General features: G+C 38.1%; 1 protein-coding gene across 5 annotated transcripts in view; it reads left to right on the top strand.

Annotated features, from left to right (window-relative positions):
• CRB1 (crumbs cell polarity complex component 1) overlaps positions 1–23,781 on the top strand; it is a 114,559-nt gene that overhangs the window by 50,557 nt on the left and 40,221 nt on the right. For all 5 annotated transcript variants that reach the window (XM_054073271.1, XM_054073268.1, XM_054073267.1 and 2 more), the window contains one exon: positions 21,041–21,994. In XM_054073271.1, the coding sequence (XP_053929246.1) occupies positions 21,041–21,994 (954 nt within the window). The remainder of the gene's footprint in view (positions 1–21,040; positions 21,995–23,781) is intronic.

The raw sequence follows: 23,781 nt of genomic DNA, 5'->3' as shown, positions 1-23,781 counted from the left end.
CATCCCAGCATTGAACAGAGCCTGAGGAGGGGTGAGTGCGCAAGGCTCACTGTGCCTTGAAAGCGGTGCTGCCTGTGGTCGCCAGGTGGATCAGACAGTGTTGCTAGCAGGGATGGAGACCGTCCATTTTCATTTCAGCAGAATAAGCATAAGAGGAGCAGAGCCTTTTGTAGGCAGGGTGCCTGCTGCCTGCTGACATGCAGACAAGTGCTGGCTGCTGAGGACCTTACCACTTCTGGTGTCTTGTTATCAGCTATGTGCCAGTTGTGCCAGCAGCGCTGCTGCTTGCTTTGGCATCGTGAATTCCTAAATGCTTTTTGGCCTTTTCATTTATCTGTCTTGTTTACTGTTTTTCCCTTTTAAATCTCTTTGGCCCTTTTCCCAGTCTGTTGGACTACTGCAAGAGAAAGTAATACAACTAGACTGGTGTCGTATGCGCATTGAATTCCTGGCATATGCATAGGGGAAAGAAACTGTCTCCTGGAGCCAGAAGATGAGGCAGATAAATGGCCAGTACAGGAGAGCACTGAGCACTCAACTAACTAAAGAACACCACAACTCAGATACCAAACTGTGAACGTCATGGGATCAGTGCTTAAAAACTGAATTATTTGGATTTTATTTTGCATTTAAGCCAGAGAGAAAGAAACACAGAAGTACACAGGGCATCAGGCTTCTGTTTCCCTGCACACCTTTAGATGCTGCTCTAGGCAGACCACTCAGCAGACAACAGGATAGACTATGTCTCTGCCTGCCATGCTTCTCTCCCTGGCCTGTGACAGCATCATATAGACATAAATATTATTTGGGTAGTGGGTAGGATAGAAGGCACATTATCGCAAACTTGGGAAGCTTAAAATATAATACATATGTATATTTTTGGTTTCTTTACTTTGTAAATCTCCTTCTTAACCATCAATGATTACAGAGCTGCCATCTTTCTTAGGTATATAAAGGGATGTAGTCTTACACAAATGAAATCAAGCAGATGAATACCAGAGTTCTCATCTTGTCCCCAAACTGATTTTTTTTCCCCTTTATTTCTTCATCCATCCTTCAGCTGTTCACACAATGATGGTTATTCATTCCTCCATGACACCAGGCTAATTCACTTTATTTCATGGCCTGTCATCACAGTTTAGAAGGTTATTTTCTCTTGATTCTGAGACCTTAGAATAAGACAAAACTGTTCAAGGAAAGAATGAAGATAAAAAAGGTGGAGATACGAAAAGACAATTTTTTAATTTAAGAGGGCTTCAAGGGCACATGCAAATTCAAAATTAACAGGTCTGGAGGTAGTTAGCTGATTATTATTCCTGTGCAAACAAAGGTTCAAGAAGGAAAATGCTGCTACTACAAAACATCCATTCAAGGTCAGGTGGTTTAAAGAGAAATTTTACACATGTGAAACACTGAAAAACAGAATTAGGTGTTGATGAATTATAGACTTCTTACCACTCTGGAACTGCAGAGGGGCTGTAATGGGGATGCAAACACAGATCTTTTCCACCTAAATTCAATTCACAATCAGTACAGGATCAGTTTTACACTGTCAGACTGCAGTGAATTGTTCCCTTACAAAATCAGCTTTGTGATGCTGGGCAGTTGTGCTGCAAAACATGGAAAGTGTTGTTATTTCTGAGCATGGGACAGAAGTTACTGCTCTTCTGGAGATATTTCTACAATTTTGCCTATCTCTGCTCTAGACTCTATGACCGCCATATATTTCTGTGTCCAAAATCAGACGAGGGAAGAAGGAGGACCTTCTCTCACTGCTCCCAGCCAGTCACTAGCAGCGCTGGCATTACAAGACCAGTATAGGCAACCGCTGTACCAACACAGGATGCCCTCAGGACCCGGCAGGCACTTGCTTCCTGTAAAAACCCTACACAAAAAAAGACAATTAACACTTTAAAATAGTTTTTCCATCTCTACTACCACCTCTGATCCTGAAAGAACATTTCAACAGACTTTCAATCATTCTATCCTCTAATACTATTTAGCATTTCTTCAGTTGGTAGCATTCTGGTAAGGAGTTGTTCGCATTTTCATCAGAATTGGTTCCTTCTCATTTTTCCCCTTCTCCTCTACTTTTGTCATGGAGTTCTTCCTTCTCCTCTTTTTTCTTAATTTTTGGAATGGGTCAGGTTTTCTCTTTGAATCACTGTGGTCCTTCAGCCCTGGCCTGTGGACTGCTCCAGGGAAAGACAGCTTTGCAAATGGTTTCAGACTCTGAGAATGCATTCTGTTTCTTGCTTGTTTCTTTCTTCAGTGTTGATCAAACTGCTTTCTTTTGTAATAAGCTCTAGTCACTTCAGATATGCTTAGCTCCCAGACCAAACTCATTTTTAGGCTGGGCTAATTAGTCTTGCTCAGGATAGTCTGCAAGAAGGACAACCAAGGCTGAACTCACATTTTGCACACTCTGTAACACAATGGCCATGTGAAGGATGCATACCTCAAAACCCTGATAGTGGCACAGAAGTTAGACTATACCTGAAGGACTTTGTGGATTTGACATTCCTTTATCAGTTTTCCTTACAGAACTAATGGACATTTCTACTTAATTGCTACTGCAGTAGTGCTCCTCTTCAACAACTGTAATAAACACCATTTAGTGCAAGAAAATGTAAATTTTACATTCTTCAGCTATATAAATCACCACAGCAGCCAGGACTGACTTGTGTTATTCCTCACAGCTCTTCCCTTAACAGCCCGGATCTTGAGATACTTTGTGAAAGCCTAATAACCTTTTTTTTTTTCAAAAGTTCATCTTATGATAATTTCCCCACCTGCATGGCAGTGGATTGCAAGAGCAGTTGTTTAAATGCACTAACTCTTGTTGTAATGGTTACCCAGTGTTTATCACTGGTTAAAGAATTCTAATTTAGTGGGAAACACTTTAGAATACAGCAGCATATACCTCTCTGGTATTGATACCATCTGTCTGTATTTAATTCAGCGTGGATTTTGACTCACTAAAATCTGAACATTTCATGACTACAAGCAAATTCAGTCATATATTATTACTGTGAAGTACATAAGCATTATGCCCAGTTCAGAAAAACAGAAAAAGAGGCTATGGTCCAAATATTATTGTAAGGTATGACATTACTGTATGAAAAATGGCATCTCACGATACAACTCCACAACTCACAACTCTAGCCAGTGGAGGATGCATTTGTACACCACTATCAGATCCCCTAACTATATTTAACGTGCTCCAAGCAGAGACTGAAATAGTTTCTGATCCTAGGTACGAAATTTGAACCTAGCATGGACGCTAACTATGCAGAGGACCCCTTTTAATGAAATAAAATTCAGTTTTATTAAAAATTTCAGCTTGTCTTTATTGTTCCTATTGTACAAGGGAACTTTTTGACAGAGGAGTGTTTTCACTAGCAAATAATGATATCTGTTAAAATTCTGGAAAAGCTGTACTATGATAATTAAGAAAGGAGCACCTGAACTTTTCATGACAACACTTTACAGAATTACCCCCTAGACCTGACAATTTGTTTGCAACTCTGAGAATTATATTTAGGGCCCTGATATACCTATGTATATTTTTTCATGAGAAATATGTATTACATGAGAAATATCTCTCCTCTTCACTGGAGGTTGCACTGGAAAAGTGAAGAGGTCACAGCCATCACTTCTGCATTATTCAGCACCAAAAGAATGCACAATTGTTCAACTGTTTTGGTGGGATTTTTTTCAGTGAGAAATATATGAAATTAAAACACTAGGAAGCATCTGCCAATATTATATGTATAGAGTTTTAAGCTTTAAAATTTCACAACTGACCCAACATTACTATGATCTCTTTTATCTCATTATGCTGATATGTTAAGTTGTATAATCTAGTCTGACATGATTGACAGAGCCTGCAAGCAGTGGATATTTTGAATCTGGCACATCTCTCTTTGTTAAACAGTGTTGCACATAAATGATTTTTAGCATGAGAAACTTTTTTCCTTGAAGGGAAGGAGGAGGGGATGAATGGCTTTTCACGCATAAGCTTGCAAGTACTGCAACACAGAGACAGGTAATGTCCTTAGATTTAAGGAATCTCCAAGTCCAGTGCCTGGCAGAAAGGGCTTAAAGGGGGAAAAGAAACAGTGACAACTGTATTTTATTTGATAGCAGGAATAATGCTTTTCAAGCACCTATTATTTTTCTGACACTCTTCCTGATGGGTTATTTCATCATACAATTGACTACTTGTTAAAACTTGTCTAAATATCCATTAAGAATTTTTCATTCTGAAGCTCTGCCTACTTCGTTTTGTGATTTCATTCTTAATACTGTAAATAAACCTTTCCTAGCCTTTTTAATTGGCATACCTCAGATATTTATGGCCTCCTACAATCCAGTTTTGCCATCTCTTCTCTGACCTTATGAACCTGCTCAGTTCTCTATTGAACATTCTCCTTGTCATTTCTTTCTTGCATGCTTTGCCCCAGCCCAGCAACACACTCTGCAGTCTGGAGCTGAGTGCAGGACTCGTTTTGCCCTACTCTTCCTATTGCTGAAAAAACAGTAATCTTCATTTCCCTGATATAAACAGAAATTACTGTGTATCTCCTGATATCCATCCTAGTGCCAGTTCTACATATTTAGCATATCCTGGCATTACAGATAATCTTATGTGCCTCCTAAGGAGGAGTGTTTCTTGCATAAACACATATGTCCAATGGCAGAGACAACCACTAATGAAAGCAGAGTTTAAAGGGTGGTCTTAGTGATAACCATGCACAAACTCTGGTGAAATCAAAGCTATTGTACATACTAAACTGCTAGCAGAATTTTCCTTGTCTTCTTAAGAATTTGATGGCCCATCTCAGGAGCTACTTTACAACGTAGCCCTTTTAATATATTTAGCATTGTATTGTATAAGCCTGCATCAACCTGGTCAAACTACAGTCAAATTGCAGAGTCAAGAAAATGCATGAATTTTAGCCAAACATAAATGAACTTCCTTTAAATCCACACATCATACAGTTTTCACTAATCTGGAGAAAGTGCTTAACATGTAGGCAGTAAAGAGAAGATCTGTGCTATGGGACTAATATTTTACTTCCTCAGTACTTTCTAATTTATGGAATATTGAAGGTCAAATGTCAAGCAATAAACAAAATTACCTGATTTAATAGTTCAATGTTTTACTCAACAGATGATTTAAAAATAGCCTTAATAATCTCACCATTGTGAACTCCGTCAAAGTCTAGTTTATTGGAATACAGTAAATTATACAACCAAACATTTAAAAGGCATTACGGCTCTTTCCCCCCCATAAAGGAAGAAGTCAGGAGTGACAGTGGAGAAGCTGGAGGAGTTCAGTCAGATATAGCACATGGATAGTAATTCTGAAATGTACGCAGATATGTATAAATGTGTGTACACACACACACATATGCACTAATATACATATATATGCATATATATGTGAACACATACACAATACCTGCTTCAGAGCACTCTATTGTTCTGCTTATAGAAAGCCTTTATTTGATCACTAATTAAAAAGGGCCACAATGTTAATCTTTTCTGTTTTGAAGTGCATGGTTCTCTGGCTGGGTTGTTTGTGATGAAAATGAAAGATTTGTCTTTGTTTCTTTCTGCAAGGTTTGCAGCATGCCATGCATATGCTTGTTAATAAACGGAGTTTATGTTGGTCTTCATTACTAATTATTTTAATTGCATGGCTTCTGACAGTGGGAAATGTGTGATGTTTGCACGTCAAACCTATATGTATTTGTTATGAAAGCAATACTGGCCTATATTCAGATAAAAAGTCAGGATGCATGAGTAAACTTATTTAAGATTAAAGCATGCAGGCTGCTGTTATCTTGCTATGGCATCAAGTATAAATGGTATAACGCCACTCATCACTTTATTCTTGTAGAGGCTGTTTTTTTCTTTTTTGTATAGCTTAGCTACTTTGTTTTCACTCTCACAGGTTTTTTACATGCCTTTGAAATACCATTTCTCACATATAAACAGCCCCAAATAACCCACAGCAGTCAGATGGCATTCATGTTTGCCCTTGGTAAAGGTCTTTACTTGGTAAACTGCTATTTGTATCACCCTCAACAAAAAAAATAATAAGCTGTGCTAATATGTGAAAATATGCAATTTGTTTGAACTAGTATCAGCATTTTGGTACCAGCAGAGCTCTGAGAGATCCAAGAGCTTTTAGAAAACTTAGTTCTCTGTACTCCTTCTGTACCTATTAGCCGGTAGAGGAGCGTGAAATACTGCCTATATATTGTAGCATCTGCTACACATTAGCAAAATCTAGTTTTAGCTGATATTTCAACACAGTCATTACGGCCTGATCTGGAAGGTGCTATTTTTCAAAGACTATGTGATGAACACTGTTTACTAGTTCAAATTGTTAACATCAATTTTTAGCTATTGCACTACACAGTTTCATTAGCAACATCTTCCATGTGGTGTTCAGGGATATTGGTCTTCAGGCAGTCATACAAAGTCCACTCAGGGCTGTAAGAGTTGTGGAAAAAACAAGCACTAGAGTTTCAAGTACAGAAGAGTAGTTTGATGACCCAGATCAAGGCTATTCCTAGTTAAAATCTGTTAGCATCTTGGAGGCTTGGCTTTAGCACAAAAAGAAAAACGTAATTTTCCATCCCAAAGTATTGGATTATGCCAGCGGTCCTCCTGATGGAGCTATTTGTCTGAAAGAAGGCAGTGGAATTCCTGTCCTGCTAAAGACTAAGTGCCCACAATGAATTTTGCACCCTCGCTTGGCAAAAAATATACTTGCTTCAAACATTGTGCAAAATATTAGTGTTTTCCTCTTGATACCTAAAATACTAGGAAAGGGCTATTTCAGACCCTTACATAAGGTTCCCGTAATGCCAGTGGCATAAATGACATCAGTTTCTAAAGCATAAAAGGCACCTCATCTAGGCTCAGAAATGTCAGTATTAATTACAAACTTGGTTTTCAAGAATAATCAATTCTTTATTTATGGTGTGAAATGTTTTTTACCCTTTTGAACTCTTAGTATTCTAAGCCAAGCAATATTGTTGGCATGTTCCTCTAAAAATAATTGCTTCTGAACTGAGAAATTGAATGTCAAGTTCCAACTTGATGTAAATTAAATGGGTTACATTAATAGTTTGGCCTGTGGTGGAAGTGAGTGTTTCAATGCTGGGTTTGACTTCAGGACATGACCTCTTGATCACAAAGGTCAGCACAGATGGGAAATATTGAAGAGGTACCCTAGCTTGACATGGGGAAGAAAGTGTCTTCTACTGATGTATCACAAACTGTCTGATCAATTAGATAAAAGCAATGTCAGACTCCACAGAGAATAAAGCTTAGTTGTCATAGGTCATTATGCTCTTAAAAAAAAAAAATAAAGAGTTGGAAGGAAAATCACAACGATGGTGGAAATCTTCAGGGTTATCATGTGCATATGATCTTCTAAATCTTCCTGAACTAACACTGTCAGGCCTATATACAGAAGGAACATAGTAGAGAATCCAAATATTCTTAACTTTTACAGTGCAAGTATGTCTCAGATTTTCCACCTATACCTGTTAAAAAGGATTATTTAATAACATACAGCATTTTAAATTTAAAAGTAGGTTATCTATGCAGCTTAGCCTCACACTTACGCGATCAGGTCATAAGAAGAATTGCATGCATGAAAGCAATCGTGTTTGCAACAGCAGGCAACATATAGTTCTTCAAGTGGAAGGAACAGGTGAATTGAGGAGAAGTTTAAATATGGTATTTTTTCTTTGAAATGCTGTGTCCTGCCTTTAACTTTCATTTCAACTTCTGAGCCACCACACCTCTCTCAGTCCTCTCCTCATGACAGATTTTTGAATCCCTTAATCACATTCATAGCCCTTTGCTGGACTCACTGCAGTACACTCACTCCTTTCTTCTGCAAGGGAAGCGCAGACATGGAATTGACGTGGTCTCACCAGTGAGAGGTGAGTAGAGGTGAAGTCACCTCCCTCGACGTGCTGGCAACATGCTTCCTAATCAAGCCCAGGAGGCCGTTGGCCCTCTGCTGGAAGGGCATGCTCATGTCCAAATTGTTCACCAGCATGGCAAAGCTGCTTTCCAGCTAGCTGGCCCCAGCATGTACTGGTGGATGGAGTTATTTGTCTCCAGGTACAGAGCTTTGCAAATCCCTTTGCAGAACTTCATCACATTCCTGGAGACTGCCTATTTCTCCAGCCTGTTGAGGTCCCTCTGAATGTCAGGAGAACTGTCTGGTGTGTAAAGAACTCTTCACAATTTTGTATACACGTGTCAATACATATATACAATTACAATTTTAATTGTTAATAAATAAAAAATTCACTTCAGTGCCTTTGTTGGATTGGACTCAGGAATTTTATAGTTTGCTGGGAATTAATTATCACTGGTTAGTCCCAGGTCTAAGGTCTTCTCAAGGACATAAACAGTATGTTTGGATACTGAGTAATAAAAAATAAGCTGATAAAGTGAACATCAAAATTAATTTTATGTGGTATACTACATAAAAGCTCTTACATGAATTGTTCCCTGTAGCATCTAGCTCTTAATTATCCAATGTTTGCTAATGGGAGAAACAAGCCTAGTATTTTTATGTCTGCTCATTTGCACTGTTTGAAGTAAACTCTGAGGTAACTACAGTGAGGCACGACCTGCTTCTGTTTAGGTACCTGGACTGACTTTTTCAGATGCTGAGAGAATTTCAAAGAAATTAAGCTAGACTTTTACTAATCAGCTGGTATGCTGATCCCTTTAAAAAAAAATATTTTAATTAGAAAAGGATTTCTGCTGATTGTGTAGGAAGAACTGGATTAGGGAAAACATGCTCTTTCCCTGGCTGACAATGAACTTTGCACTTTTAATAAACAATCTGAGACAGAAGAAAAAAAGCCTGGTATAGACAGCTAATTTATGCTGATAATTAACTGCTAGAAATAGATTCAGTGATTCCGATTCCGGTTGCTTTCCCACCGCTGTATTTCTTCAAGTCTCTGTGTTAAGAACATTATGCTGTTACAGAGAATGTATGTACAGTTATGACTGTAGTCATTGTCCTATGGGCACTAGTTTTTCTTAACAGAGAGGGTTCAGAATCTGTTATTAGACCTGTTTGTGAGGTCAGATCATCATGGTAAATCACTACCTATAGTAATAAATAAGGAAAATTATTTAAATGCTGTACAATGAACGTCTGCACAGCTACAGCAGTTAACTGTAGCTCATAAAGACATGCAAAAGCTAGATTTAATCTAAGTAAATCACACAGCCATTGTATGACTCAAGAAATTCCACAGTAAGATAGCCAGCAGTCCTTGGCAAGCACAATCTCATCTGAAGTCTATGCTTCCCATTGCCATTGGGACTGTTATGTGCCTTAACGAAAGTGAAGCTAGTTCGGTCTCATACTTCCTAGCTTCAAGATGCATTAAGCATATGAAACCTTGGATAAACAAAGCTATCATTTAGATGCGTTTTCACACTGCAAAGGAACTAACATTGCAGGGAATGGGAGAAACGAATACCACTGCTGAAGCGAAGAGAGGTATGATATTCCGCCCTTTTCGTTCATAAAGAACTGGACTGAAAGATCACAGTCCAAAGTCTGAGGTCTTCTGCATCTACATCTGCTTTATGGGAAGTCACAGCTATTTACACAGGAAAGAAAATATACATCAGGTACAGTAAGTGCCTTATAAAAAAATTGTAGAAGCGGATAGTTCAAGGTAAAAGACTTGTTTTTCTGTATTTAAAGTGATAATGAATTATCTAGCAATATATACTGTAGGAATAGAGAAGTGTAGTTATATGCAGCATTAATAAAGATCGTATTCATGGTAATGCACAGCGCAGATAACACACTCAGCATAAACATGCTATGAATGTTCACACACTCATATTTTATATTTTTCTATTCTCAGGTCTGCATTCTCAGTTAAGCTCTATAGGTCCTATTAAAACTATGATTTTCTAGCCTATTGGCTTTTTCAGTTTGTTTCAATATGAATTAACAATGAAGTTATGTGAATACAGTCACTTTTGTGTCTTGCAGAGACTCACATTGGTTTTAACAAAATGAGAAAATCTTGCAAATGGCTGAAATTTTTCAAAGCACCATTTGCAGGCCAGAAGCTGTTTCACACTAGGCAGCACAGTGGCTGTGCTTGCCTATCTTAATTAAATGAAACAGGAAGCAGCCAACAAGAGACAAAGTAGAAAATCTCTTTTAGGGGCAACTAGACACAGCATACATTTCTCCACGGATATGTTCATCAACAGCAAACACTCTTTGAAAGCCCTTAAGTGTTGGTAGGACTGCAAATTAATTTGTTTTCCACTTCCGAAGTGAATCATGTGCTCCAAACAGTTTTTCAAGTCAATGAAACATGACCTTGTATGATCTAATTAAACAACTCAAAGGTATTGGTTGTTTTAAGATCCCTCTGGATATATTTCAGTTCAAAAATGCACACACATCATCTGTATGTATAAGCTCATAAATCTACAAAAAATGCAAATCAATGCTTTGAATTTGACAGTCTTACCACAGTTTTCTAAAAGGTAAAACATGAAAAATTCCTGAATTATATATACTCTTTTTACAAATTAAATAACACATGAAAAACATACTGGAAACAGAAAACCACATATCTTCCTTTGGCATCCAAATATCTGGTCCTAAATCAAGTATAAAGTGATCATATACTCTGAAATGTTGAGTGGAGAATTGCACCACGTGACAACCTTCAAAGGTCCCTTTCACTCTAAATTTTCCTGTGATTTTGTCTTAATTCTCTACATTTTGTGGATCAACTTCTCTGCTCCAGCACACATGACTATCCTTATTTAATTACAAAACAAATCTATACCCGTTTTTTGTTTTCTAATTTTTTTTTGTCTCTTGTCTTTGGCATTGCCCCTGTAGGCTCCTTTCTCCACTCTCAATTTTAGCTCAGACCTCTGTGTAGACCTTATGTCTGACCTGCAGCCTCTCTATGCATCCCTCACATTTACAATATAGGTTAGTGGTCATACACATACATGCTCCTCTTACTACCCATCAATGCCTCTGTGTCCAACAAGAATAGTGTCTCAAATGCTACACAAGTATCTTTGGGGCATCATTGATTCCTGTGGTTTTTTTTTTTTTGCTTTGCACCGAGTTCCCGTTCACATTTTTATCTATTTTTTGATCTGTTTAATCTCCGATTTCTTACTATTTTCTATTCTTTCTTAATTGTGTCCTTCGTAAATCACCTTTCCCCACTTTGACCTGTCATGATTGTGCTCTCCCTCCTCTCATCGACCCTTCCTAGCTCATATCAACAGTGTGGCCATAGCTACATACACCTTAGCGCAGCCAGGAAACCCACTCAAGAAGGATGCAGCCTGGGAAAACTGGGCTGCCACTGTTTGATTTTTTTCTTACCTCCATCAGTCAGATGCAACAGCTTTTACTATATATATAAAGGTGACTCTAGAAGCAGAGAAATGAAAGGAAAATGAGTGCCATGCAGGGACATATTTCTTCACCAAGTTTTTCTTTACTCCAGATTCAGCCCCTAATCCTACAATTGGATCCACATGGCTGGCTTTGTTAATCGAAATATGGGATGAAGGTGTAGGCTACAAGCAACAGTTTTGCCATGCTGCCCTTCTAGGACATGGCCCCTTGCCATTCACAAGCTATATGCGTCTGACCTCTGGCTGTGCTGCTCACACAACTTTGCCTAAACCGTCTGCAGACCAGGCTCATGAAAAAGGCTGATCTATCCGGAAGCTGAAGCCAGTGCTTAAGTCAGTTGGCTGTTTCCAATATTTATAAAATAAAATAAACACACCAGAACTCACTAAACAACTAATCACCTACAGCATGTATGTGATTTTCTTTTTTTTTTTTTTTTAAATGAAAACTTTTAGGTGTGACAAAACATGTGAAAAAAGTGGAAAAATATTTCCAAGTACTTTTGCTCTCAGAAAATGTTTAATGATTGGAAGAGATTAAGGGATTGGGGGGTTTTACTAGTTTAAAAGATCTATTTTTACTGAAAGTTCAAACTGGTCTGTGAAGCTTCAGACCAGCAACATTTAAAAAGATTGAGTTACAGCATGCCATTCTGAATGTAGCACGTTATGAATTCCATATTCCTCAGGTAGAGTGACATATTTAATGATTAAGCCAAACTCTATTTCTATTTTAATATTTTTTCCTAGCTAGTATTAACTTTCTGTGTACATTTCAAAGGGCAAGGGGAAACCCAGCAGAACAGTGAATTTGTCTGCAATAAAAGAAAAACTAGCAAGGTTTTACAACTTTACAAAATTAGAGTTCTGTGTGAAAGGTATCATGTGCAAAATAGCTCACTGTTTGCAAACACATTATCCTACTATTTTAAAGTATCTAGTTTTCCATGTGCTCCAGCTCTGCACTCTATTCTGTTCTTCATTTTACATATGCTTTTCCTGCTAAGGCAGCAACAAAACTTGCCATGATAGATCAGATCATTGGTCACATTAAGTTCAATATCCAACATAAGCCAGTTCTTTACCGAAGAAAAATAGGGGAAAAAATCCATTTAAATACCCCTCACTTGCTCTACACTGATGTACATAAGAGTAAAGCCTCCTTCTTGACCTCCATGACAACTGATTTATACCCAGAAGCCTGAATTTTAATTACAATGACATAAAGATGGTCAATTTATTTCCTTGCGCTTACTCACTCATGAATGTGCATTTCCTCCTTCCAGCAAAGAGTAATTATCTCTTTGCAATTATCAGCACAGATGTGGCAAAGTTAGAATTTCCATGATTGTTTGCTAAGACCTGAAGCCCTGAAGACTTTGTGCTCAGCATTATCTTTCCGCTGGCCTCAGGATCAATGAATCTGTTGAAAAAAAGTTGTTTTGGCCTGAGATTTCCGAAACTGTAAAATATAGATGGAGGAAACATTCTCACAAACTCTTTGTTTCCATCTTCCATTGAGCATATTCTACACTGTATGCTACAATTTTACTTTCTCCAAGATTTAATCCTACTTGCATTTTATACCGAAGTATGCATAGGTACATATATATTCATGTATAGTTTGACACATACACAGATTAGTTGCTGTGAATTATTTTATTCAAGGAAGTCACAGAAACATGGAGGAAGTAGAATTGGAAGAGACAGACATGCAGGTACATTTTAGGCTATCTATGTGCCTAAGCTAGAATCAGCTGACTTGTGTCACACTGTGCTTTTGTCTCTAACCTATTTTTAAGGATATAGAATAGACCTTATGGCTCCCAGTGGATATTTTGTGCCAAGCCTTTGTTGCCTTATTATCATCAGAAATGTTTTCCTAAAGTGTGACTTAGGTCTTCCTTGGTGCAAGTCAAACCCATGACTTCTTCATTTGTTTGCTATGGTCTCCGGGAACTCTTTTTATTACTGTAAGACTTTTACCATATCCTATTTCCCCTCAGCTTGTCTTTTGACTGAAAAGCCCTTTTTCAGTCTCTTCCCACAAGCCATATTCTCTAGACCTGTGATTAGTATCATTGCATTTCTCTGAATTCTTCCCAAATGATCCAAATCTTCCTTCCATACAGAACTAAAAGTGGACTTTGTATTTCTGCTAAGGTGTGATGAAGGCTTTGTAAACTGCAATTAATTTTCCACCTGATTGCTGATTTTCTCTGCTGAGATTATAGAAACTGAATGAGTCCTTCCAGAATGTAATCCAGTATTTGTCAGACCATTTCTCCAATTTCTTAGTTTCACTTATATAGCTAATTTTGTCTTCAACACGCTGAAACTTTTCACTTAACCCTGCTTTGTCAGGCAACTTAATAAGCATACTTTCTATAGCATCAGTCACATCTTTTATGAAAACACCAACCACAGCAAACACAGGAAAATCCCAAACCGTACTCAGTAGAGCCTCCCAATTTGACAGGGAACCTCTGACAATTACTTTCTGGGCAAGATTATGCAAGTTTTATATCCACTTTATAGTGGTTTCATGTAGATTTTTCTCCTTCATTTGTATATGAAAATGTTAATGAAGACAATATCAAAACCTTACTGTAATTAGAGTAACTACCACCTTCTGTAACCCACTTGTTTTTGACAGGTTTGTTCAAAACAAGCACTAACGGTGCTGACGTGGCTTCAGGCAATTTGCTAAGTATCCTGGTATGAAGTTTCTCTGTCTCAGAGTGTCATCGCTGTGTTTTCACTAAGCTATAGTAGTATATGCCCGTCCCAACTTGCTAACAGTGTGTATGTTCATAATCTTACCTCAGAACATTTGTCAGAGTCACAGTGCAAAAGGACTGACAATTATAAGAACCTCCAACTTTTTCTTGTTATTTTAACAATGCATTTAAAGCTGTAGCAGAAGACATCTGATAAGACATAAAATACATGTATACTAGCTTAGGAACGTGAACCTATTTTGTTTAAATGTTTCTTACTTACCTGTCAAAGAGTCTGGATTACATTCTTACCCCTCAGTATTTGAACTTATTATAGAAAAAATCACTCAATGCCTATATTAAAGGCTAGAAGGGAAAGCAGTTTTCTGAGCAGAAACGCAGTTGTGAGCTGTAAAATAAATTAATCCAAAATTGTATCTTGCATAAGAGTCTTTTGGTGAACTTAGAAACAAATTTGACACAAGGTCAAGAATGTCTTAATTAATGACTGAATGAGTTGAGGGAAAAGAAGGAATTGAAAAACACATTTGTTGAAAATAAGTATTGTCTTGTGGAGAGGCTGAGAGAGACTTCAGGATCCATTGTTGAAGTTTTAAAATGGGAACCTGCCAAGATAAAGATCTGAATCCACAGTTTGCCATTTGCTGTTTGGATGGTATAAATACCAGCCCAGGGACAAACTCTCTTGCTTTATAATTATTTGCCTACTTACACAAAGAAATACTGCTATAGCAAGCAATATTTTAATCAATTCACCATGTAGATAAAAGATAATGAAAAGAAAAAAAAGTCTGCTGCTTAAATTATCACAAAAATAAGTAATTCAGTCTCCTGAACTCTCTTTTGCTTTCATTAAATTAGGTCCAAATCAAAATGTCTTATTTGAGAGCTGAAAAATAGAAAGTGTTTTAGCAATTATTTTTCCTGTCTTTAGCGCACTCAAAAATTTAGACAGAAATTTCCAGTAAGTAGTTGAGTAAGACTCAATGCAACAAAAATATTTTATAAAATAAAGAAAGGAGATACAATTTAGGTCTCTTTTATCTGTTTATTGAGATATACAGTTTCTCTGAATGACAGTGACTGTGAAAGAGTTGATCTGTGCGTTAAACCTTTTGAAAATTAAAGAAAATATAGTCTTAAAAGTAACACCTTAAAAAAAAGCAAAAAGTGTCAAGATGATTTTGAACAGATCCTAAGAATATGCCTTTCTGTGAAACACAATCAAAATTTAATGTGAGCACACTTGCACACAACATGCTGAAAAAGAACTTAAGTAGAATACATATCTATTGCGTAAGAGGTTTAATGAGTCTTACTTTAAGCCTTGTTGATCTGGCTTGAGCAAAATACACCATCAGACTACACCAGCAGGTACAGAAGTGGAGCAAGCTAATCCTGGAAAGGAACCTTTATGCTAAGAACTGTTTTGAATTTTACAGAAACTTAATTTGTGGGCTGCTTAAGTGCTAAACAATCTTTTTCCTCCAGAAAAAGATGATTGCAACTAGGATACAATTTTACATCATTTTAATGACAATGTTTACAGGTAAATATTTTCTTTTTGTGAAATTATATGTGCATTTAGATTGTATTGAATGTAGAATTTATCCAGGCTGCTCGCTTGTCCTTGCTTGATATTTATATAGTGTCAAGGAACTCGGAATGCAGAAGGCTCTAAACAGATTTCTGACCAAAGGTGTGAATCAAAGGCATAACTTGGACAATACTTTCATATTTGCTTAATCAAAATGAAAATTAGTGGTGTTCAGCAGTATTATGCTTGAATAATTGCTTTTGTCATCCTGCTTCTGCAGGAAGCTTTTACTGCTGAATCTGAAACAGATAGTTTAATTAAGAAGTTAACAGTTAGAAAATAGGTACTCTATAGTAATGATGTGTAAGTGAAAAAAGGAGCCAAATATTAGTGTTGTTATCAAGCAGAGTTAAAGGAGCTGTTTCATCTCTGTTAAGAATAAAACTTCACAGGAAGAAAAAAGTTATCATTTTTTATAAAAATGTGATTAAAATAGTTACATTATGTGAATCTTTTCATAGGTGTGTAATATATCTAGTACAGAAAATGCTGAATTATTTTACTTTACTATTTCATTTATAAACACGGATATGTTTAGCTAAGCTAATGCATATAACCACTGAAAAGAAAATAGTAGTTCTCCTTTCACTTACTTTTGGTATGTCCTACATCATTTGATGCTTAACTTCTCTTCCAACCTGAGCCATTTGAACTGCTTATATAGTTCTAAAAATATTGACTAATCCTTTTATCTAGAGTGCTTTTATCTTGAGTGACAGTGGTCTTCGCTTGTATAGCAAGTGGCAGATAACAAGCAATATCAACACTGCTTGTAAGAATAGATGATTTATTTATTCTTAATATGAAAAATGGCATACTTTCTTGTCTTCTGTTGTGACCTACATTTATGTTTGTGCTAATCGTACTATGAAACAGTAGACATGTAGATGTATGTATGTCTCTGTGTATATATACACAGACACACAAACCCACAAAATAATTATTTTGTAACATAAAAATGGCTATTATTTCCAGACACTGAACTGCTTATGAAATTGCACATATTTAAGTGGCTTTGTGGTAGTCACTTTGCATTTATTAACTGAAATTTTTCATTTTCTTTAGGCAAGGAATACTCTAACAATAATACATGTACTTCATAAAATTAATTTTATTTCTTTCTTAGACATTGATGCTTTTGTTATCAAACATGTTATCTAAACTTAGAATTAGAAACATATATGATTTCCAAAGAAATTTGGTATGGTCATGAAATAATTTCAGTTATTTTACACCTGATCTGATCAAGGAAAAAACAGCACAGACACTAGACGTTATTGTAAAGTTGGGTTCTGTTTATGCATCTATTTCATCCTTTCCGGGGACAAGTTGCTGTTGCAAGGTGTGACTCAGATGGTATGTGACTCAGAGGTTATGCCTCACAGATGCTGTGGGATAATAAACTAACACACACAGAGTCATCACACATTACTGAACATGCAGCAACCATGTTTCTAGCTATTCACTGTGCTGATTTCTTCTATGAAAAGTTTCATAGGGACTTCCAGTCTTCAAATCCTTAAGTGTGCTCCGACCACTCTGAAGCCCTATGACAAGGCTTAGTACATCCCTGATCCTACTGCTTCAAGGCTGTGCTAATTTTTACCTCTGACACAAAACCCCAGAGAGATCTGCATTTCTACAGCTGTCAGATGAAGACTGAGTTGTATACAAGACCTGTGGACAAATTGTTCTCAATGTCAAATGAGGGAAAGGAGCAACATCAGGCAGAAGATGTACTAAAACATTGTCCAAAACAGGAAACAGCCCACGGTAACTTCACTTTTCATATACTAGAATTGCAAAAGCAGGGCAAGTTGCTAACACAGAAATTGCCACAAACTGGGCAAAGTAGACATTGGTCTGGCCCCTAGTCAGTAATTGTTTGGGAAGTGCACTTCACTTAGAGGAAGTCACTCCCAATGAGTCATGTTTCTGCCAGATGCCACTACACATTAAGGTAGACATAGACATCTCACGTTGGAATAAATATGAGCCGGGCTGGAAAACAGAGAGAGGCTGCTGCTGTAAAATCCCATCGCCAGACAAGAGAGACAGCACTAGCTGCATTTGTTAATCTGAAGCTTCTATTTGATAATCTGAAGATGGGTGAGTCTGGAGGATCACTGCAAAGTGCACCTTTTATATATTTGCTATGACCACTTCACTTTAGCTATTCTTTCAAACAAACCTCAATCAATTCTCAGTTCCCTTCTGGCTCTCCCGTAGCTTACCACTCTCTGAGATGGGTCTAGTTACAACTGTGGTTGAATAAAGTGGACAGGCAAGGAATTAGCCTGGATAGCTACATTTATCTACTGGTATTTGAAACATTTCATTGTGGCTGAATGCTGCTCTGTAATTTCTATGAAAAATGGCTGTGTTTTGCTGTAAAAATAAAGCTTGATCCAAATTTATATGTAAAACTAGGTGTGGTGCTGAGTACCTAGCTGCAGCTCTGTGAGTCCCAGCATAGCTCCTTATCTAATGTACAGGCATCAGTTTTGCTGTGGGGACAGGCAAAAATATGTTTAATAACTACTTTGTGCTGATAATACTAGTTTGTAAACTAACTGCAGAGTATTTCTTATTTTTCTCTAGAATAACTATGAAGGGAAGTGGAAATATTAGGAGTTGCACCTAACATGAGTTTTCAAAAAGCGTATTTGGATATTTTGACTGCTTTCAAGGGTGATAAGAAACAGATTTTCCCTGATACCATTGCATACATATCAGTCACTTGATTGCTCAAGGGACAAGTTACTATAATTACCATTTTTAGATGAACAACAGTGCAGAGGGATAAACAGATTAGTTTTACAAGAGGAACAGATTTCTTTCTCTTTGTGAAATCTGATCCAGTAGGCATACTAAGGTCACATCTATCAAATTACAGTGAAGTTGAGATGATGCTCTCTCCTTTTATCCTATATATCAGAAGCCAAGCATTATATGGAAGAAGAGGAAATATGAGTCTGTATAGGCCTTCCTCTATGGAAGCACTCTCATCACCAAGCTCTGAGATGTTTGTGAAAATATTCTTTTCATCTTTCCTTGCTTTATATTTTGTATATAGGAAAGGTAAAGTAACTTCCACTGTAGATACACAGTGCCAGGAATATTCTACTGGGTTATACAGGTTCAAACCCCTTCAACAGCTTCTTTCACATCCTCACATCCCAAGTGAACTCTCCTCACAGTGTGAGAGCGTGGCTGAGGGACCAGAAGTTACTGCTGCCTTGGTTTTGGAAGAACTGAGAAAAGTTGTTTGTTTGTGAATAACAGAATGGCAAAATCGCAGAATGACCTGAGTTGGAAGGGACCCACAAGGATCATCGAGTCCAATTCCTATCCCTGCATAGGACACTTCCAAAATTTACATCATGTGTCTGAGGGCATTGTTTAAATGCTTCTTAAGTATTGTTAGGTTTGGCACCATGACTGCTTCCCTGGGGTGCTCCAGTGCTCTGCCACCTTCCAAGTGAAGAACCTTTTCCTAACATCCAACCTAAACCTACCCTGACACATCTTCCTGCCATTCTCTCAGGTCCTGTCATTGATCACCAGGGAGAAGAGATCAGCTCTTCCTCCTTTTCTTGCGAGGAAGCAGTAAACTGCTATGAGGTCCCCTCTCAGTCTCCTCTTCTCCAGGCTGAACAGACCAGGGGACTTCAGCCACTCTTTATACAACTTCCCCTCTAGACCCTTCACCAACTTTGTGGCCCTCCTCTGGACACTCCCCAGTAGCTTGATATCCTTTTTATATTGCAGCACCAAAACTGCACACAATACTTCAGGTGGGGCTGCAACAGTGCCGAATGGAGTGGAATAATCACCTCCTTTGGCCAGCAATGCTGTGCTTGATGCACTGAAGGACATGGTTGGCCCTCTTACCTGCCAGGGTGCACTGTTGGCTCCTGATCAACTTGCCATCAATCAGAACTCCCAGATCCCTTTCCCGAGGGCTGCTTTCCAACATCTTGCTTGCCAGTCTGTATGTATATCCGGGGTTGCTGTGTCCAAGGTCCAAAACCTGGCACATGCCCTTGTTAGACTTCACGTGGTTGGTGATTTCCTAGCTATCCAGTTTATCTAGATCCCTTGCAAGGCCTCTTTGCCCTCAAGAGTGTCAACAGCTCCCCACAGTTTTCGTGTCATCAGTGAACTTGGTTAGTAAACCTTTGAGTCCTGCATCCAGGTAATTTATGAAGATATTAAAGAGTACTGGTCCTAAGATGAATCCCTCCGGAACCCCGCTAGTGACTGGTCAGCAGCCCAATATAACCTCATCCACTATGTCCCTTTCAGCCCAACCTATCAGTTCACCACCGCATTATGTGTTTATCCAGCTGTATGCTGGACGATTTATTTAGAAGGAGACTTTGAGAGATTGTGTCAACTGCAGTATGCACCTAACCATGAAATATGTCAGCTGCCCACTCACTGTGGACAGGGTGCATCTCGCGGCATCTCACTGCATCTTGCCCAGACCACTGGTAGGATGTAGGTTTAAGTTCTTCTTCACTTTGCTTATTATCACATTGTGCAGTTCCCTGCTCACTTTATGAATTTCATTCTTCAGATAGCCAGCTCGCTCTACCTACTCGTTGCAGGGATGTTCACCTACTTGTCAGTCTGTCCCAATATATTGTATAGTACTTATAAGTCCTGTGGCTCTCACTTGAAGATTATTGCTCCAATATATTTCATATGGGACAAAGAATACTAGTTTGTAAATCTTCTAGTCTTTGAATGGATGCGAAAGAGAAGGAAAGATCAGCAGACTATACTCCAGCTCATCAACATACTGCATTACAAATACGAATATTCTTGGCTTTTCATATGTCATTCAGTTCCTCTCAAAGCATTCTAGATTTCTACCACAGAACAGGTGGGAAACAATTACTTGATTGCGTTCTTTGGAGGTGATGTTTATCTTAATTTCATTGCATAATCCATATCACAACTGTCCATTTGTATGGTTCTTTTTTCCAAAATGCAATTATCTCTAAGGTGTTTATATAATACTTTCCATAAGAAAACCATGACGTATGAGTGGTATTTTTATATTTAACATATTTTAGACTTGTGAGACAATCTATTTATCAAGTATTCTCCTATAATTAAAATTAATCTAATAAAACATATGTTATTAAAAACATTATTTTGGGATCCAGCTATCAAATCCAGTATAGCTAATTCTTTGCTTTTTCTTCAGGTACTCACTGTGATGAAGACATCAACGAATGTTTCACAAATCCTTGCCAAAATGGAGGAATCTGTGAGAATTTTCCTGGGAGTTACACTTGCCATTGCCCACCTGCAGACCAAGAAGGAATTTATTATGGTGGCTGGAACTGTACAGAAGTTCTCCATGGCTGTACTGATCAGCAATGCCAAAACAATGGAATATGTATCCCACATTTGAAAAACGGCCAACATGGATTCAGCTGCATATGTTCACCAGGATATACTGGAATACACTGTGAAACCACAACCACGTTTTCTTTTCAAGGAAACAGTTTCTTTTTGTTGAAGAATCCCCTGACGTCTAAAAAGGAATTTTTCTATAATATAAAACTGAGGTTTCAGACTGTGCAACCTACAACTTTTCTATTTCACCGAGGGGAGAAAAATACATTTGCTAAGCTGGGGTTACTGAATGGCTACTTACACTTATCTGTGCAAGTCAATAACCAGCCACAGGCTCTTTTGCTTATTTCACATAATGTCAGTGATGGAGAGTGGCATTCAGTGGAGGTAACCTTGGCAAGAGCTGTTTCTCTTAATTTGCTTGACAGCTCTTGTGTAGAATCATGTCTGAATAAAACGTCTGTTATGATAGATAACGATCATGTGATGCTTGCATATCAGAGCACATTTTTGGGTGGCTTACCAGTGGGGAACATTAGCAGCAACTCTCTACCTAACATCTATGATGTACATTTTGCACCTTCATTTGTAGGCTGTCTTCAGGACATTGAAATAGACTCGAATGTTATTACCCCAGAGAATGTAACACCTGAATCATCTTTCAATGTCAGGACAGGATGTACTAAAAAGGACTGGTGTGAAACCCACCCCTGTCAGAACAGGGGACGCTGTACCAACCTGTGGCTGAGCTACCACTGTGACTGCTACCGGCCATACACAGGGCCAAGCTGCAGAACAGGTAAGGGAATACCGTTGCCATTCATAATTTAAGTGGTTGCTGAAAACCTGTTCATAAACAATCCTGTTCACTTGATGATGAAATGGCATGACCCTTTATATCTCTGGAGCTTAATGTCAACAGGTAAGAAAGTGCAAGAGGTTAGTAGTAGCACACCTTCATTATTTTCTAGTTACTTGTCCCGGAAAGGCTGCTTTTCAGGCTGACAAAAAAGTCAGGCTAAACTGGTGGATTCCACTCATCCAGTTTTGAAATCTTCTTTGTGCTCTTATTAGCAAGCCATAAATTCTGGAAAACTGTAGTTTGCTGGAGGTTATGCACCCTGAATAAAAGTTAGAAAGCAACCAAGTCACCTGGAGTTTAAGTCTTACTTTCAAAGCGTTCTTTGAAAAGTTTATCCTAAACTTCTCTAGGCTTTTATAGAGAGACTTATCTAAGGCAATGAAAAGTACTGCAAGTTAAAAAAGACAGATTCCAAGTTAAAAAAAAAAAAGAATAAGATTATGCTATTAACTTAATTTGATTAGCACAAGGAGAAGGCAGGGCTACAGCAACTGAAAACAGGGCCCATTCATCTCTTAGCTGCACCCAGGGCGGCTCTGGAGAATCGCTAATGAAGGCAGCCGTTACCAGAGAGCTGCTTGGTGGCCAGAGGGAAACGTGTCTGTGTCTCAGTGAACAAAAGAGCACATCTCAGCCAACAGCCTCTTGGGCAGTGACAAGCAAGAATACAAAAGCTGCAGATACCTGTAGCAGTTTTCCTCCTGCAAATGATCTTTCCACGTGCAAGCTGAGGCAAAGTGGAGGGCCAACAGGACGTCCCTGCCCAGCTCCCTGCTGTACTGCGGCTGGTGTGTGTAAATACAGCACCCCTCGGAAACCATTTGGGGTGGATTCTGCAATCTTTCCTCTGCAAAATCTTTAGGGATTTCCAAGAAGCAGTTTTGTTGAAGAAAATTGTACATGACTGAATCTTCCACACAGTGCCCTAATCCCTGCTTCCCTCTCTGCCCCTTGCTGACCATCTGCACATGGCCAATCATGGCAATGTTTAAGGAGGAAAAAATACATACATACATACATACATTTATGTGTATATATTTGCCAAGTGGATTGGAAAAAAATGAAATGCAACAGCAGAGCCATGGTCAGGTTGGAACAGACAGATCCCAAACTGGTGTAAACTGGCATGGCTGTACTGGTGCCAGTGAAGCTACATTGATTTACATCAGTGGAATTACTGGCCCTAGGGGTTTATTGAATGCATTGCTGCAGAAAAGTGTAGTTTGAAATATATTTCAAATGTTTAAATACAACTTCATTTTGTATGCTATACTTAATAGTTATCAAAACTTTTCAATAGTTTTTCTTTTTGGTTTTATTGCAAAATGACAAAGTCTGAGAGGTAATTGTAACAGACTTCTTTGAAGTCTAGCTGTAATTTATCCAAAGATTTGCAAAGCAACTTTGGAGTATAGGACAACATCTGGTAAATATGTTTGCCTCTTTCTATGAAGCAAAATTAAAACCAGTCAGGGCCAGGAGAGGATTATACTGGCATTAGAACTGTTGAGAATGAATAGAAAGCATGCTTTTTTTTTTTTCCCGCTGACCACAATATTCCATGCAAATCATGGCACCAGGCCATTTTGATACATAGGTTCTAGATGTATGCCATATTTAAAAGACTGTGGCAGGCTTCTTAAAAGGCAGAGCAGGGGGGTCTCGTGGTAAAGGATAACGTAAGAAACGCTAGTGTCATTTTGAAAAAAAAGTTGCTGCCAAGT

The sequence above is a fragment of the Cuculus canorus genome, chromosome 8, assembly GCF_017976375.1.
Source record: "Cuculus canorus isolate bCucCan1 chromosome 8, bCucCan1.pri, whole genome shotgun sequence".
Classification (NCBI taxonomy): domain Eukaryota; kingdom Metazoa; phylum Chordata; class Aves; order Cuculiformes; family Cuculidae; genus Cuculus; species Cuculus canorus.
Note: the sequence above shows the minus strand (reverse complement) of the source record. Positions and strands in the feature narration are given on the sequence as shown.